This window comes from Rhinolophus sinicus, linkage group LG05, assembly GCF_036562045.2.
Source record: "Rhinolophus sinicus isolate RSC01 linkage group LG05, ASM3656204v1, whole genome shotgun sequence".
NCBI classification, from domain to species: Eukaryota; Metazoa; Chordata; class Mammalia; order Chiroptera; family Rhinolophidae; genus Rhinolophus; species Rhinolophus sinicus.
In genome coordinates, this window is record NC_133755.1 from 181,915,578 (window position 1) to 181,932,494 (window position 16,917).

The 16,917-nt window shown below is 50.1% G+C and overlaps 1 protein-coding gene across 1 annotated transcript; it reads right to left on the reverse strand.

Moving 5' to 3' along the window:
• Positions 1 to 6,196: 6,196 nt before the first annotated feature.
• TBXT (T-box transcription factor T) lies at positions 6,197 to 14,868 on the reverse strand. The gene is made up of 8 exons (XM_019712389.2): positions 14,663 to 14,868; positions 13,926 to 14,190; positions 13,056 to 13,190; positions 12,316 to 12,377; positions 12,135 to 12,196; positions 10,352 to 10,528; positions 8,907 to 9,036; positions 6,197 to 7,001 (listed from the first exon to the last, which is right to left on the reverse strand). Exons 1-8 carry the CDS (start codon positions 14,866 to 14,868, stop codon positions 6,728 to 6,730), a joined length of 1,311 nt encoding a protein of 436 aa, XP_019567948.1. The 3' UTR covers positions 6,197 to 6,727.
• Positions 14,869 to 16,917: the final 2,049 nt, after the last annotated feature.

The window sequence follows — 16,917 nt, forward strand, 5'->3', positions numbered from 1 at the left end:
TACTGTTTCCATTCAATATTTCCCCATTCACGTTTCCATTCAACTCACCTAACACAAGAATAAAATATAGTAGTGACCAGTTAGCTCAGTTGGTTAGAGCGTGGTGCTGATAACACCAAGGATGCCAGTTCAGTCCCCGCATGGGCCACTGTGAGCTGCACCTTCAAAACAAAACAAAAAAAAGGTATAAAAAAAGAATACAACATAAAAGGCATACAAGTTAACAAAGAAGAAGTAAAACTCTTATAAGTTACAAATAATGTAAGTATTTACATAGAAAACCCAAAAAGTACTAGGACTAATAAGTGAAATTATCAAGGTCACAGCACACAAGTTTAATGTATAAAAATTTATTATATTTCTATGTACTAGCAACAATTGGAAAGTGAAATTGCAAAAGTAAATATTTTTATAACAACATCAAAAGAATATCAAATTACTGGGAACATATCTACTCAAAAATATGCAGTGCCTCTACCCTGAAAACTATAAAACCCTGCTGAGAGAAATTAAACAAATTGAAAAGTGTCCCATGTTCATGGACTAAAAGATACAATACTGTCATCATGGCATATCCGAAAAATGGCCTAGAGAGTCAATGAAAAACTGCAGTAGGTGTTTTTGAAAAATTAGACAAGCTGTTCCTAAAATTTATCTCGAAATGCAAAACAATGAAATCTAGAAGAGCTATAAACATTTTGATAAAGAAGAAAAAAGTTAGAGATCTTACACTCCTTAAATTCAAGAATTATTATAAAGCGATGGTAAGTGAGACAGTGAAATACTGGCATAAGGGTAGGAAAATAGATCAATGGAACCAAATAGAAAGTCAAGAATAGATATACATATATGGCCAATTAATTTTCAACCCATGCGGGAAGGAACATCCTTTTAACAACTGTAACTAGAACAACTAGACTTCCCCACAGGGGAAAAATGACTCCCTACCTCACTCCATATTCAGAAAATCATGTGTGCCATAGCGTAGATCTAAGCATAGAACTGAGAACAACAAAACTTCTGGAAGAAAACAAAGGAGACCATCATCACAACTTTGGGTAAGTAAAGATGTATTGGACAAGGCACCAAAAGCACTCACCATCAAAGAAAACAATTGATAAATTATAATGTAAAATATCTACTCGTCAAAAGACACCACTGAGAAAATGAACAGACAAGCAACAGATTGGGTAGAACAATTTGTTCTACAAATTGATGGTGAGAAGGCAAATAACCCAATTTTTAAGAGGGCTTAACAACCAGAACACACACAAAAGAAGATATATGAATGGCCAGTAGGCATATTAAAAGATACTTAACATTATTAGTTTTCAGGCAAAGCAAATCAAAACCACAATGAGATAACAATTTCACCCACTAAAATTGCTAGACTCAGAACAGTGACACTAAATATTGTCCACACTAAACTCTGGCAGAGAAGTGGAATAATTAGAACTTCGATACTGCACTTGGGGGAGTTTAAAACAGTACAGTCACTTTGGGGAAATGTTTGGGAATTTCTTATAAAGTTCAGCTTTCACTTGCCTTAGGATCCAGCCGTTCCATCCCTAGTTGTACGCCCGACAGAAACGAGAATGCTTGGACAAGAACATTCATAGTCCCCTTTCTTGTAACTGCTGAAAAATGAAAACAGTCGCATGGAAATCCCGCGCTAGTTCAGGGCAGCTCGGCTGACTTACTCACTGGGAGAGAGGGGCACTTACCGCTGTGCGAGCTGGGACAAGACAGTGCTCGTGTTTGTATCTCCACTTCCTTTGCTACAGAAAGAGGACAGATTTCTGGGAGGTGAATCGACACATGCAAAGCACTTCAAACAGTGGCAGACACATAGCAAGATCCCAGAATGATGGCTGTGATCACCGCCCAGGAGCTTCAAACTGGGGGTCAGGTAGACCAGCTTGTTTTTGTGGGTGGCTGGAACCAAAGTGGGGGATGCACGGGTGCTGGGAAGTGAGGGTCTTCTACCGTGTGCATTCTTAATGGGCCTTGCGGTGGTGTGGGGTGGGGGGAGTGGGAAAGTTTACGATGCCCTGGAATTGAACAACTGTCTTTCGTTTGATGTCCACAGGTTTCCACACCTGAGTCAATGAAGATCCTGCTGAGTCGGCAATAAACCCTTCCTTTTCATGAAAAGAAGGCAACCCTGAGGGGGCGGGAAGGAGAACCTCCACCCCGAGAACCTGCTCAAGCAGATGGCTTTAGGAAAGCGCATACGCAGAAGTGAGGATCTAGAAAGTTTCCATTCCCACTTTCACCCGAGAGAGCCACTCTGCAGAGAAAACGAGTGTGGCTGCCCTTCTAGCCTCCCTGCCTGGGAGCAGAATTTCCCCCGAGCCCCCTTGTCACGTGTGCACCCAAAGCACGTCTCACCTTCTCACCTACAAGTATCTAGCTTTAAGTTTTGTTGTGTTTTGTTTTGCTTGTGTTGTTTGTTTTCTATGGGATTTTGCTATCCACACTTATAAATATCTTGGTAATTATAAATGCTTTCTGCTCCCTGCTTTTAGAAACAAATTTTACTCTAAGAAGGACAATGTTTATTAACACAGGTTAATAAATCAGTGATATATAGTAATTACAGGTTTAAAACGAAGGAAAGCATAAAAGGAATATGCTTTTCTTTTATAAGCACTTTCAAAATAGTATAGTTTAACAACATTTGAAATCATTTACCAAACACATGAGGTGCATTAACTAGAAGTGAAACACAATATTTTTGTATGAAACACATGAAAAGTCATATGAAGCTGTCACTTAAAAGATGGTGTTCACCTGTGGTGGGGAAAGTTACTATCGCACAGAGACTGAATTGTTTGGCTCCAAGGTGGGTGTTTATGTAAGCTGCGCTACTGTTTGCTGAGAAGTCACTCCCCTCTCCCTTGGGACGCCCTGGGCAGGCTGTATGGTTCCAGCCCACTGACATACTGCTTAACCGCGAGACGAGATTTGGCTGCCACAGTGAGGGTGGAGGATGAAGCCAGTTCACAGCAGAGGGTTGAAGACATAAAGAAAGGTGCTGCTGGATGGATCTCCCGCTGCTCCCATCTCCCACTGAGAGAACTGTATGACCAGGTGGTGCATGGTGTGTCCCTCAACCCCGGTCCTGAAGAAAATACTCGAGGGTCAGACTGAAGCCTCCCTGCCCGGAGCAGAGCACAGACCCTCGCTGGAGGCTGGGACATGCGATGTGAGGAGAAACGAGATTGGCTTTTGTGAGCCCCTGCCATTTGGAGGTTGATTTTTACATGGCGTTATCACATCAAAAACCGATGAAAACAGCGTAAGGATTAAATTAAGTTCTACAAAATGGGGCGACATAGTAGTCAATATAAAACTCACTAGGTACTTGGCACATGAAGTCCGTGTCTAGATGACATACTCTAACCACGCAGTCGCTGGTATGTAGAGGCTGAAAAACAGCAAGACGTTGGTACAGACGTCGATAGGACACCTTAGGACCAGGGCCTGCAGTCCCTCTACTCAGGAGAAAGTGTAGGCTTTGTTCTTAAAACAGGGTAAGAGAGGGCATCCACCAAAGTGATTGTCGCATGCTTTAGGAATGGATTATTCACTCCTTCTGAGAAAGAGACAAGAAATATCAGAATAAAGTCTTTTCTGAAATAAGGTCCTAAACAGATGGATTTGGTCTTCCAGGTTCAAAAGTTACCTACTATTAAGACATGAGACCCTCCACAGCCCCAAACCTATGCAAATGAGGACTAAGGAGAGAGGAACCTGAAAGCCACTTCCTGTTTAATGAGAAAGGATGCTTGAGGATCGCAGGTGGGAGCCAAGGGCCTGCTGGCCACTCCTAAGTCATGATCTGCCCAGGGCACAGGTGACACATCACAGATGTCTCCAGAGCGGGCACTCCTTGGGCATCACATTGATTAGGTGTGGAAGAAAGGGACAAAGTAGTTGTGTGTGTCAGTGGAGGATGGGGTGCCAGCATGCAGAGGGGGTGATCAAAAAAGGCTGGCTACTGTCACTCAAAGAAAGGCAGATGGTTTTCTAGGCAACTCTGATGGCTGCCTACACCCAGGCAGTGACCTATCAGGAGGCCCACTTCAGTCTTAGCTCTTGAGTTTCGGGCAGAAAAGAGCTGTTGGGTCAGTGTGCAGCGGTTGGTTGTGGGGCCCCAACACTGAAACACAGGGAGGTATATCTTGCGTTAGACGACCGCTCAGTAGGACAATGGCATGATCAGATCTTTCTGAGATTGATTTCCTGTCTCTGATCATTGAAATGTCGCCATCTTTTGGTTGTATTAACTTCTGGGAAGGAGACTCTACCTTTTGGGGATGTAGCTGAAAAGCTATGTGGTGGAGGCCACGGATACAGGAGAAACGAAGAACTGGGGACAATGGCAGCTCTCACAGTCAGCCTCTTAGAGCCAGTTCACCCCAGCACCAGGCTCAGAATCCAGAACCCAGAGTCACGTGACGTACGCGTACACCAAGTCTGGAAGCGGCTCGTTGGGATCCAGAATCCTGTGAAATGTAGAGTGTCCCCACACGCTACATACAAGATAGTCACAATAAACAGTCCTGCTTGAAAAGTGGAGAACTCAGTGATGCATGACGATGCCTGGCAGTGCCACCCCCTGGGAGCTGCCCGGCCCTTCTTCCCTGGGGGAGAGGACACCCTGCATCCTGATGCCGGCTCCCCACCCACCCCACCGTTCTCCTTGCCTGTGCCGTCTATTCCTAGCTGCTCTGTGCTCTGAAACCTAGTTCGTCCACTGGTGACAGACACTCCAGCTTTGTTCTGACCGGTGTCAGCATGGTGTATCTTTTCCCATCACTTTACTTTTAACCTATTGTGTCTTTATATGTAAAGTACATTTGCTGTAGGGAGCAAATAGTTAGGTCCGTGCATCTTTTTTAAACAAATCTGACAATCTATGCCTCACATTGTTTGCATTCACTATGAGTATTCATATGACTAAGTTCAAAATTACCATCTTGTTCTTTGTTTTCCAATGGCCCCCTTTGTTCACTTTTCCTCTTTTTCTGCCTTCTGGCTTTTATTTCTCACAACAATCCTGATAAAGGATTTCTTTTCTCCATATTTACATATAAGGAACTTGAATTTCTGGAGTACAGAACTGGTTCCCCTGGGGTCCCACAGCAAGTGAGGCAAAGGTGATCTCAAGTGTGGGTCTTTTGTACCAATCACATGCTTTTTCACCGTATCAGGGCCCCACTACATAACTGGAGACAGTTTGGTTTATTACAATACTAATACCTTGAATTTGAACTCTGGGTCAACTTCAGAAACTCAAACATGCCAAGACCCTGTCCATCTTCTACGTGTAGAAACGGTCCCCCAACCAGAGTGAAAGCCCCTGGAGGAAGGACCCTGGGACTCAGTGTCCCCGTTCGGAACATCAAGCTGGAACTAAGATCAAATTAAGGATTCTGCCACTAGGTGGAGAAATTGCCCCAATCAAGCACAAGTGGGGTTCTGGTTCTCTGCTGGGGACACCAGCAGGAAAGGTTATTTACAAATGCCATATCCTGCAAAGGACTGTGGCCACTACATCGTACATCTATAAACCAACTTTTTGTAGGCTCATGTTACGTACTTTCACTTGACTCAGGTGGACAACCCATATTAAGCAGGATTTCAAGCATGAGTGTTAAGGATAGACACGATAAACAATGCTGATTGAAAAGTGGAAGGCTCAGCAACGCATGGCATGTCTGGCAGTGGCCACCCCGAGAGCCTTTTTCATGGAGCACGTTAACCTTTCTTATGGAGCATGTTCTCCAATCTGTCGTTACCCACCTTCTTCCATGATTGTGTTGGCTGTTTCAATCTCTTGAAAATCATTTAGCATCTTTTGCATTTTTGTAGCATTTAGCATGGAGTAAATATATGCATATTTCACTTCCAGTTCTGCAACTGACTAGATAAAATATTACAGTTCATAGCTGGTAGAAATGTTTCTTTAGGACAAGGTCTTCACCACCAGCTATAACAGCAGAATCTTACCCAAAAAGCAAGGATTTGAATAACCACGACACCCACCAAATTTTGCATATTGCCTTTATTTTGCAGAAAATGCTTCCTGCTGATTGTCTTTGGCTACTTTGTCAAAAGAACAACATAAACAGTTGCAAGTTTAACCATACAAGAGATTAGCTACCTACGCTCAAAATAGACCCTTTCTAGTGAGCTTTATGTTTCAACTAAAATCTGCTGTCTCCAACTGTATCATCTGTGCTCCGCAGCCCAGCTCAACTATGACAGCTGCCACAGTTGTCATAGTTTTTTTCCTGAAAACTACTTGAAAGCAACAAGGAAGGGAATCAAACGTGTGCTTTTATCTCGCTAAAGCAGGACCAGAGGAGTTTACAGGTTCTGATGTCCCCAAGTCGTCTATGTGCTGTATGAGAAACAAGCAAAGGTTTCTGGACCCTAGCAAATCAGTCTTGCTGTGAATCGTGGCGATGGAAGCCAACCACCTGCCTGCACACTTGAATTCCCCTGCAGCACATAAATGACCCAGACCACAGGCCATGGCCGATGCCAGGTGGGAGGGGGGCCTCTTGGTCATTATTCTCCTCTGATGAAGGAACGGAGGTAATAAAGCCCAACTCCTTCCCCTGACCCACGAGGCTGCCACTGGGTACCTAGATCACTGGAATCAACACTTGCTGCCACGACAGAGGAGTCAGTGCATGTCAAGACGTGGTGTGATTCACATGGAGGGTGGAGACACGGGCGTCCATGAGGCCATGAGACGGGCCTGGGCCGAGGCGTCGTACTGGGTGTCAGCAGTGTCTGTGGCCGTGGCGGCCCCGTCATACAGCGGGGAACCTGAGGACAAGGCAGCCGAGGCTGGGTGGGCGAGGGGTGCAGTGTGCGCGGACGGCCCCCGGAAGAGCTGGGCACCCAGCCCGCTGGACACGCCTGCTGGGGGAGCACCGGGCGAGACCGTGCCATTGCTCACAGACCACAGGCTGGGGTACTGGCTGGAATGGAAAAGGGGAGAAGCAGACAAGTCAGAGGCCTGAAACCAGGGGGGCCCCGGACCAGCTGCACTACGGGCACCAAACACCAAAACTCCCTGAGAACCGGGGTATATGGCATCTTCCAAACAGGTCATTTCCCCATATTACACGACTCATGGGTGTGTAAGACACTGGCCTGTCTGTTAAGGAGAACGGAAACCCTGGGAACAGACTCCAGGTTATTTGCATGGGCGTAGCCCCTGGCCCAGTGCCGTTAGGTTTTGCTACAAAGACCTGGGCTGGTAGCGTTGCATTCTTGTTCAGCATTCGACATTCCCAGACAGCCGGAATCAAAGGGTTCCTGGCCTGAGCTGAAGCATCTGTGTCGACTAGCACCCCCACCCCCGCTGCAGGGATCCTCGGGGTGGTGTCAACACCCCCCCGGAAACATGACCCTGTGAAAGGCGGCCCTTGGAGAGACCCCACCCAGGCACCACTCCCCACACTTTGTCCTGAGATGTCAGTTCATAGCTGGCATCACGCAGGACAGAAAGAAAGGGGCCTGGGAGTGACACCCGGAAGCAAATCCTGGTTCTGCCCTTGACCAGATGTGTCACTTTAGACTTGGCCTGGGACTTCTTTTGAGGCTGTTTCCCAATCCACGAAAGGAGTTGGAAATAAATATTCAATCCTCTAGTCTAAGAACACAGATTTGAACAGCATTAAATGATTCTAAAATTGTTTTGAGAAAATTGCTCTCTTCTAGAAGAGTCGGCCTATAAATGAAGAATGAGACCTTATGCTACATTCTTTACCAAGCCATGTCCTGTGTTCAGATGGACCTGAACTTACACACATGCCTGAGGTAAGCGAGGTACCTTACTATCCCCATTTTACAGATGAAAAAAACACCAGGCTCCAAGATGCCCAATTAGGACGGTACTGAAAACCTCAGGTGAGATCCCCACTGCCAGCAGCTTGTAACCTACACGTCATCCGATTTACGGGCAGGATTCTAAGTGACCTCAGAGCCCTTGGAAGTTTGCTGGTTTGTGCATTGTCTGCTTTATTTTAAGAGTAGACAGTTAAGGTCTTATTACAAAGGGATCATTTCCTACACAGGAAGAATTCAAACCTTAGGCATGTTTTGATATTCTATATACAATAAAGTGCATTGCTTTTGAGAGCAAGATAATTTGCGTACAGACTCGCTCTGCTGTGAGCCAACGACTTGTTCAATCATTTAATACCTTCGAGCCTATTTCATCATTGGAAAATGAGAATTGACTTCTAACTTTGTTAGTTTTTTATTATAAAAATTCTATGAAGAAATGTAATACATTTGCCAATCACCTTGATTTTTTAAGCCAATTTCCTTCTACATAATTTTCGAGTAAGTAATAAAATAGTCATCATTATGTTACCCAGCATATGTGCTAAGGACTTTGATTCTATATCCACAGAAAAGCCAACAAACGTACTTCTGTAACTCAATAATAGCTCCTGTCAAAAATGGTTCTGGAAACATTTCTTCAGAATTCACCTACTGACCCCAATATCTTGTAAAGACAGGCTGACACCGGGGTTATTCAGCGTCTTTTGCAGAAATGAGGCTCAGAATTTAAGAGATGTGTCCACCACATGAGCTGGTAATGGCAGGGCCAGGACAGGGCCCTAGTTTCCTTCCTTTAAGGCCCATTGGCCCAAGGGAACCATGGGTCCTCCCAGAGCATGACCAGGGGAGGGACTCAGGGCAGGGACTCAGCATGGTCACGTAAGCTGAGACCCCTGCACATATCTAGCTAATGGTCCAGTCACAAGTGAAAACCCAGCCACCCACAGATAAAGGCCAGTGAGTGGAACTGGCATGCGGTCACAGGCAGGGGGTACTTGGGACGTCTGCATCGTTTCCCAGATGGACGTTACCTGGCACCCGCAGGTGGGCCGGTGCTGGCACACATGGGCAACGTGCTGGTGTGGGGGGGCACTCCAAGGCTGGACCAGTTGTCAGGGGACTGGAGCATGGGCAGACATGCAGGTGAATTGTCGGAATAGGCTGCAGGATGCCAGAAAGTATCATTATTGATGGCGTCTTCCAAGAGCAACACAATGCAGTGAAATACTACAGCTCAACATTAATGAAAACAAAATGTGTGCAAGCAAATGAGAAAATGGTCCACCAGCCGGCTCCGTTGCTCATCGAAGGCTAATACTGATTGCCAGATGTACATATTTGAAAATATACTCCAGTCAGCCCAGGATTTTTCTGTATCATTAGATCAGGGGTGTCCAAACTGCGGCCCGCGGGCCAACTGTGGCCCATGATCCATTGTTAATTGGCCCGCAGCCAATTCCAAAAATATATTTAGTTTACTTAAATAAACTAGGTGAGGCAATACATACTTCACCTCGAGTAGTGGCCCGGCTGTTTGTGTATTTACTGCATATAGCCCTTGGTGAAAAAGGTTGAAAAAAGTTTGGACACCCCTACATTAGATCAACAGCTGCCCTCTGGAAACGGAATCCTACAACCATTTGACTGGGGATTAATTATATTTTAAACTAAAAACACGTAAACTGTAACCTGCCTTTTCCCACACAATGATTCAAGAACTGAAAGACCTTTACAAACCATTACTCCAGGGCAAAATGTAAAATATGGTCTGCTAGCCTTGGAGACTAGCCTCTGGCTACACACATCCCAAGGGCTATTTCCTTACCAAATAAGCTCCTTTCATTTCAAATCAGCTTTAACTGCTTAATTGTTTTATGGTGTTCATTAGCTTTTTCCCTCCTTCTGGAGCCAGACAAAATGAAGTCTAGGCACACAGGGGGTTAGACAGAAATCAGGCAGGGGATCTTAGGGTCTGCTGGGGTGCCGTTACAAGGCCTGCATCACCTGAGGGCTTATTCAAATGGCTGGGCCCCCCCATGATCCCTCCCCCCACACGCAGAAAGTCGGGAGAGTGTCCAGCGGCGCGGCGGTGAGACCGCTGATCTGGGCACCACACTAGGAGAATCCCACTTAGGTCTAGGCCACCCAGGAATCCCTGTGCCTGGCTGACCCAACACAGCACTTTGCAGAGGCTCAGAAACGTGCAAACCTGGGTGCCTAGAGCTGCCCACAGTTCTGGGCCAGGAAGCTGGAGCAACGACTGACGCACACTCAACATCCAGAGTCTCTCGGCAGGACCTCTCTGTGATGGAGCCCACCGTGGCCCAGACCAGACATGGCTCCTCTCGAGCCACGAAAGAGCCAGGCTTGGGTGTGGGTTCTGGAGGGCTTCTCCCATCCTGCCCTCTGGAACCCAGCAGATCCCTTTCCAAAAGTGGTCTTCCAACCCCCCAAGCTACTTCAACATACAACTTACTCGGAGAGTTGTTCCGATGCGTGTACGGGCTGGGGTAGGGTGATGGCCGGTGGTTCCTCAGGGTGGGGTACCTTTCACAGCTGTGCGTGGAGGGAAGTGACAGGGGGCCGCCAAACTGAGGATGGGGGGTGGCAGGTGGGCACAGTGCGCTGGTTCCGGGAATCAGCCACCCCCCTGCTGTGAGAAAAGAATGTGGAGTAACTGGCATTTCATGACCTCTGTGTTTATAGGACAGGAGGGCTGAGACCAGGGAACTGTGTCTTTTCCTTGGAGTCTCTGATGAACTGGGGTTCATTGTGTCCACACTGAGTGTCCAGGCCAAGTCTGAAGGCGTCGGCCATCAGCCTCACACTGGAGGCCACAGGTTGACCAAGGTTCTGAGAAAACCTGGGAGACCCCAGCCAGCCAACCCTGCTGCTTCCTCCACCATTCTCATTCAGACCCGCACCCAGCCCAGAATCATCCCGGCCTTAGGGGAGTTTTCTGTTGGCTTTTCCATTCCCCCAGGCCAATCAGCCTTCAGGTCCTAACTGCTGAGCATGAATAAACGTCAAAGGAGGCAAAATTCAGAGCCAGACCCGCAAAACACACAGGGCCAGCCATGCAAGTCGCATCGCTGCGGCCTCCCAGGCCTCCCACTAGCCACCGTCACACCATGGAGCCACTGTCCCTGCCGGGGCACCTTTTCTGCCACTTTCCTTCTGTTTCAGGTTCATGCTCCCAACTACACACCGATCAGAAATTCACTGCAACACTGTCCTCTACAACTCCGACTTCTCCATTCTGCTGTCTGTCTGTTTATAGAGTTTTTGTTCGTTTTGGTTTTAGCTTAGAAAAGCCACCTCTGGGGGACAGCTACTCTGGCTCCAATGTCCAAACTACAAACGGCTCTTGCGACAACACTTAAATGAAGAAGAGTCCGGATGTACCCCTCAAGCATGGGCCATGCCCTGCCAGAGCAGCTATCTACATGCCACTCCCACATGCGGCCCACAAGCCACTTCAGGAGGCCTGATTGATAAATTAACCTATTAGATGACTTTTAAAAAAAAGAAAACAGCCCAGAACACGACAGGAGTGTGCCCTGCTGGTTCATCCGGCCTCCTGAGGGGACAAGCAAACACTAGCTTTTCTCTCCTGACAGTATCAGTTATTTAAACTCTCTGAGCCTGCCCTGTGAGGAGAGGAGACACAGCGTTTTCTCCTACTGGATGCCACCATCTGGGCCTGCAAACCTTGGCTCTGGCTCACAGAACTCCTAAAGGAACCTGGACTTAAACCAGAGTCTGCCCATCCCACGAGCCACTGTTTCCACCCAAACCAGCATGTGTTAATGCACCATCCCTAGAACTAAAGCTGGCGAAGGGAAAAAATACATTTTTTTCATAAGCATCTCCCCAAAGATGCTCCTTCCGTTCTCAATCAATAACAAAAACAGAAACCACCTCAAAGTGGGTATAGAGAGCGGGTCCTCCTCCTGCCCAACACGGCAGAGTCTAAACTCCCTCCAAGGTCTCGGTGACCTGGCCCAGCCATGGCTGGAGCTGCCTCAGAGCAAAACCAAAGAGCCCAGGTAACTCGGCCCCAACTTCTAGCCGGACGAGCACCCACAAGTCCGGAGAGAGCAGAGGCTGAAGACTTCAGCATGCAATGGCACGCTGCGCCTTGCACAGCAAAGCGGCGAGTCTGCCCCCAACCACACCCAGAAGCCCAAGTCTGCTGTGCCCAACTCAACCATCCAGTCCCGAAACGGGTACATCAGGCACAGCACAACGAACCGTACATTGGGGGTACCCAGACTGCTGGCTGTCTCCGGGTTCTTCCATCATCTCTTTGTGATCGCTTCTGTCAAAAAAGTGTATAGAACTGTCAAGCAGGAGAACATTCAGAAAATAGAATTGACAGCAATATTTCATCTTTCTGCACACTTCTCTGCCCAAAGGGCATAGTTAGAATGCTCTCACCTTTCCTTTGCATCAAGGAAAGCTTTTGCGAATGGATTGTATTTAATTTTAAGAGCTGTGATCTGAAAAAACAAAAAAAGTCACATTAGTGTATTGCTCATAGCCAGGGGATTTAACTTGGCACCAAGAAATTGGGAAGCACCAGTACTCTTTTAAAAATTCAAATATAAATCAGACTTCTTCCAGGGTATATTTTCCCATTTGGGTCTGAAGTGGCTGAGAAATTGTACTAGGTCATGAAGAATCGCACATTGATGAAAAGGTCTTCATTGCTGATTTGCTAAGTGGAATTCACAAGACACTGAATCTGGATGTAAGACAGAGATTTCCAGGCATTAAGCAGCATTTTGTTTCCAATGAAGACCTCCCGACTGCTCGGGTGGAAGGCTGCCCACCCACCCTCTTGGGAAGATTTCCAGAATAAGATGCCCCTCTCTCACACAAGTCTTGTTCTCAAGAAATCCTCACAGTTCTTTACCTAAGTTTCACTCATCTTTTCAATTTGAGCATTTAATAGATGCTTCTGGGTTTAGACACTTTTACAGAGAATGAAAAGGGGAAAATGCTTGCATGAGAACTTATTGTAAACTTTCCTCCCCTCTGTTCTAGTTTTATACTTATGCTAAATTATTTGAAAAGGCATTAATTTTCAGCCTGAAGTGCGCTAATCACACGTGTCCCCACTGGCAGGAATCTCCAAGGGGACAGCACGCTGGGAACGCTGCCTCCGCCCCCCTCACCTCCTCATTCTGATAAGCGGTCACAGCGATGAACTGGGTCTCCGGGAAGCAGTGGCTGGCGATCATGCGCTGGGGACCCCCAACTCTCACGATGTGGATTCGGGGCTCATACTTATGCAAGGAGTTCAGCATAATCTGAGGGAGACATAGACACGTGGGGGGGGGCGACCACCAAGGTCCCAGTTAGGCTCACAGAACATCCATTGGCCCTGCAGCTGAGAAAAATGCACCCAAGAGGCAGAAATTCCTATCGCTCCTGCTGGAGTTGGTGGGGTCCCATCAGGTGCCGCTTCCCAGGACTGTAGTTTGGAAAACGGCGTGTGAGACGCTACACACCGTTAAAGGCAACGAGTGCGCATCACGAAAGCCTCTGAGCTGGGAGAACGAAGCCCTGAGGCTTCCAGAACCACTACGGACAACTCTCAATGCCTGAGCTTGTTTGCAGCTGCTGGAACGGGGTCGCTCAGTACCAACCCCCAGGTAAAGCGGTCTTTAGGAAAAGACAAATTTACAACTTTGTTCAGAATTCACGCAGTAAATAATGTGGCAGCTGTTTAAGCCCTAACGTGACAGTTTACTATCAAGGGTGATACCTTCTCTCCCCTTAGGGAAGTCAAGCGCTAAAACACAGGAGTTCCCCAAAGCCTGAGACCTGCGAGTCTTCAAGGTGAGACTTGAGCCCTCTCCGCGTTCCCCAGGCCCTGCTGTGACCTCAGTTTACTATAAACAACACTGAAGGCTTGACTGAAGAAGGCTGTGGCATTTTCTCTAGGGCAGGCGTCATCTCCCCTGCAAGCAGCGACCCTTCCAAGACCCCGCCACGCAGAAGGCGCAGGCGGGCGGGCCCCTTTTCGCCCCCATCACACCTACCTGGCCCCCTCCGTTGAGCTTGTTGGTGAGCTTGACTTTGCTGAAGGAGACCGGCGCCTTCATCCAGTGCGCCCCGAAGTTGGGCGAGTCGGGATGGATGTAGACGCAGCTGGGCGCCTGGGGCTCGGGCTTGCCCCCCGGCACCCACTCCCCGTTCACGTACTTCCAGCGGTGATTGTCAGCCGCCACGAAGTCTAGCAGGAAGGAGTACATGGCGTTGGGGTCCAATCCGGATACGTTCACCTTCAGCACCGGGAACATCCTCCTGGGAAGAAAAGAGCGGAGCAGGAGGACTCTGGATCTGAACCCTTAGCCGGGAGGCAGAAAGCCTGGGACAGAGGCGTCTGTCGTTTCAGGGCAAAGCGGAGCCTCCCGGGAACTTAGCACGGGGACTCCCAAGCTCCCCCCTCCCCAGAGCCCTCCTAGGCCCCCAGGCGTCCTCCATACTCTCCCAGGTTCTCAGAGACAGAGGCGGCGAGGAGCCGAGCTAAGCCGGGCGGGCAGCTCGCGGGCCCTGGGACTGCTCCTCCGAGCCCTGCTCCCCAACCTTCCCAAATGAAGCCCCAGAAAGGTGACGGGTGGAGACCGCCAGGGTCTGTTCCCTGCCCTAGTGGAAATGAGCAATAAGACCTCCACCAGGAAAAAAAATTGTTGGACGTTAAGAAACTTTCCAGGCTGCCCGCCCGCGCGAGCGCGTAACCCACGCCCGGAGGGGGGGGCTCAGGCCGCGCACGCACCTGCCGTTCTTGGTCACGATCATCTCATTGGTGAGCTCCTTGAAGCGCAGCCACAGCTCGCTCTCCTCCAGGCCCACGTGCAGCTCGCGCTCCGTGGGGTCGCCCTTCTCGCTGCCGGCCTGCAGCTCGCTCTCCACGGCGCTCAGCAGGTGGTCCACTCGGCACTGCAGGCTCTTCCCCGCGCTCTCGGTGCCGGGGGAGCTCATCCTCCCACCCACCCCTCCCCACCGCCCCCCAAGCCCCGACTCGCTACCCGAGAGCCACCTTCACCCCAGTCGGAGGCCACTCTTCCATAAAGAGGGGCCGCTGGGGCCAACACCCGCGAAGGCGACCAGGTCCTAGCACAGACCCGGGAGGAGGGCGAGGACAGCGATCTGGGGGATGGGGGTCGGGGGAAGGGGTGGGGGGAAGGTTATTCCACTTGAACTCCCGTGAGGAGCGACTAGAGTAGGTCTCTGGGGAAAGAAAATCGGTCTCCTCCCCATAAATAGAGCAGCGGTAGCCGCGAAGGGGGGTGCGGCGGATTGGGCCGCGGGCCTTTTGAAGTGCGGGGGGGCGGCTGTCCATTGGCCGCCAGCGGCCATATCAGACCCGCAGGGCGGGCTAGGCAGGACCGGGGCCAACAATAGGCTCCCGCGCTCCTGTTTCATGTAAGTCGGAGGTCCACCCAGCGCGCCCCGGCCCAGTCCCTACACCTCCGCCCTCCCCCAAATGTTTGCACCTCCATCAAAGCGGCGGGGCGGACCTTGCGGGATGGGAGGAGGTCGAGGTGGTGGGAGGAGCCGGGCGCCGGAACTTGCCCGGTCCGCACGTCCTCTAAGGCTTGCCCGCCGCCCACGATGCTCCCCAATTCCCTCCTCGCTCTCCAAGCACACCCGGACTCCGCAGGTGTGCCACCCTTTAAGTCGCACCGCGATGCTCACCTGCGTCTGGGCCGGATGTTCTCGGTCCCCCGCCAGAGAGCAGCGTGCACAGCCCGGCTTAAGGGCGCCGCGCCTGCGGTGCCCAAATCGTGCTGGTCTCGCGCCTCCGAAGGCCCAGCCCTCCACCGGGCAGTGTCCCATCCCGACCCGTCCCTCGCCCCGCAGCACTTCAGGTAGCTCCACCAACACCCACGACCATGGGTCAGCGCACCTGGCGTCCCCGATCCCGCAGCCCTCACCTGTCTGGAAGGCGAAGCCCATGGATCGGTCCCGCGACCACAGAGGGAAATAGACGGAAATCAACCAAACGACCCCTTTTTGGAAGTTTTCTCGCTTCCCTTATAAAATCAGGACTTAGGTGACGAGGTCTGCGCGTGTACTGTGACCCCAGAGTTTTCTTGGCTTCTGTTTCTGGTCTTTGTTTTTGCGGAAAGTGGGAGGGGGGTTAGGCCAAGGTATTCCCTCCGGAGCGGGGTTCGGGTGCGTCTCCCCGCCCTGTGGGACCGCAGCGCCCGGCCGGGTGGGGAGCGGCTGCTTTATTACCTTTTGGTGAGAACCTCCGCGAGGAGAGCGAAGGAAAGGTGACAATGAGCAGGAAGTAGTTCAGTAGGGCCCTTTAAACAACATTCCTCCTAAAACGGGAGCCCTGGAAGGGGAAAGGAGGCAGAAGCTCTGCGTCACAGCGTCGGCTGTGCGCCGCTGAACCCCTGCCCACCACTGTAATGGGCTTGTGGTTCCAGCCTCAGTTTACCAATTTCTTCCTGTTCACAAGCCCAGGACTCTGGGAAAAGTCAATGCATCGGGTGGCACACCGTTCGGAACAGCGGTGTGCCCTAGAAAGGGGCTGCGGGTCAGGACGCGGAACTCGCGCCTCGCGTTAACTCTTCCCTGCCCGGCTCCTGTCCCCGCGCTCCTGGGTCCGGAACTGCAGAGAAGCGGCGGGAAGGGTCGGGGCCTCGCTAGCTAGCGGAGGACCACCCGCCACCGCATTCCCAGAGCCAGCCGGAGGGAAGGCGCCTGCCGCCCCCAGGGGAGGGCTGAGCGTGCTTCCGGGGCCGTTTCCAAATGGAGACAGCCATCGGGAAGCCCTGTGCACCTCGTTACTGTCCGCATTTCGGTTTCTTTTGTTGTCAAGGATGCAAGGAAATACCCAGGGGGGCCAACCCGCGAGGGAAGTTTCCTCCTGAAAACGACACCAAAATGACCTCTTTTCCCTGGCACCCGAACTGGACCATCCTGAGCCGCCTGCCACCTCGGTCTTGGGACCGTGGGCTTTGGAGGGTTGTATGTGTTTTTACTGAGGGAATAAAACGTCTGATGTGTCATCTCTGT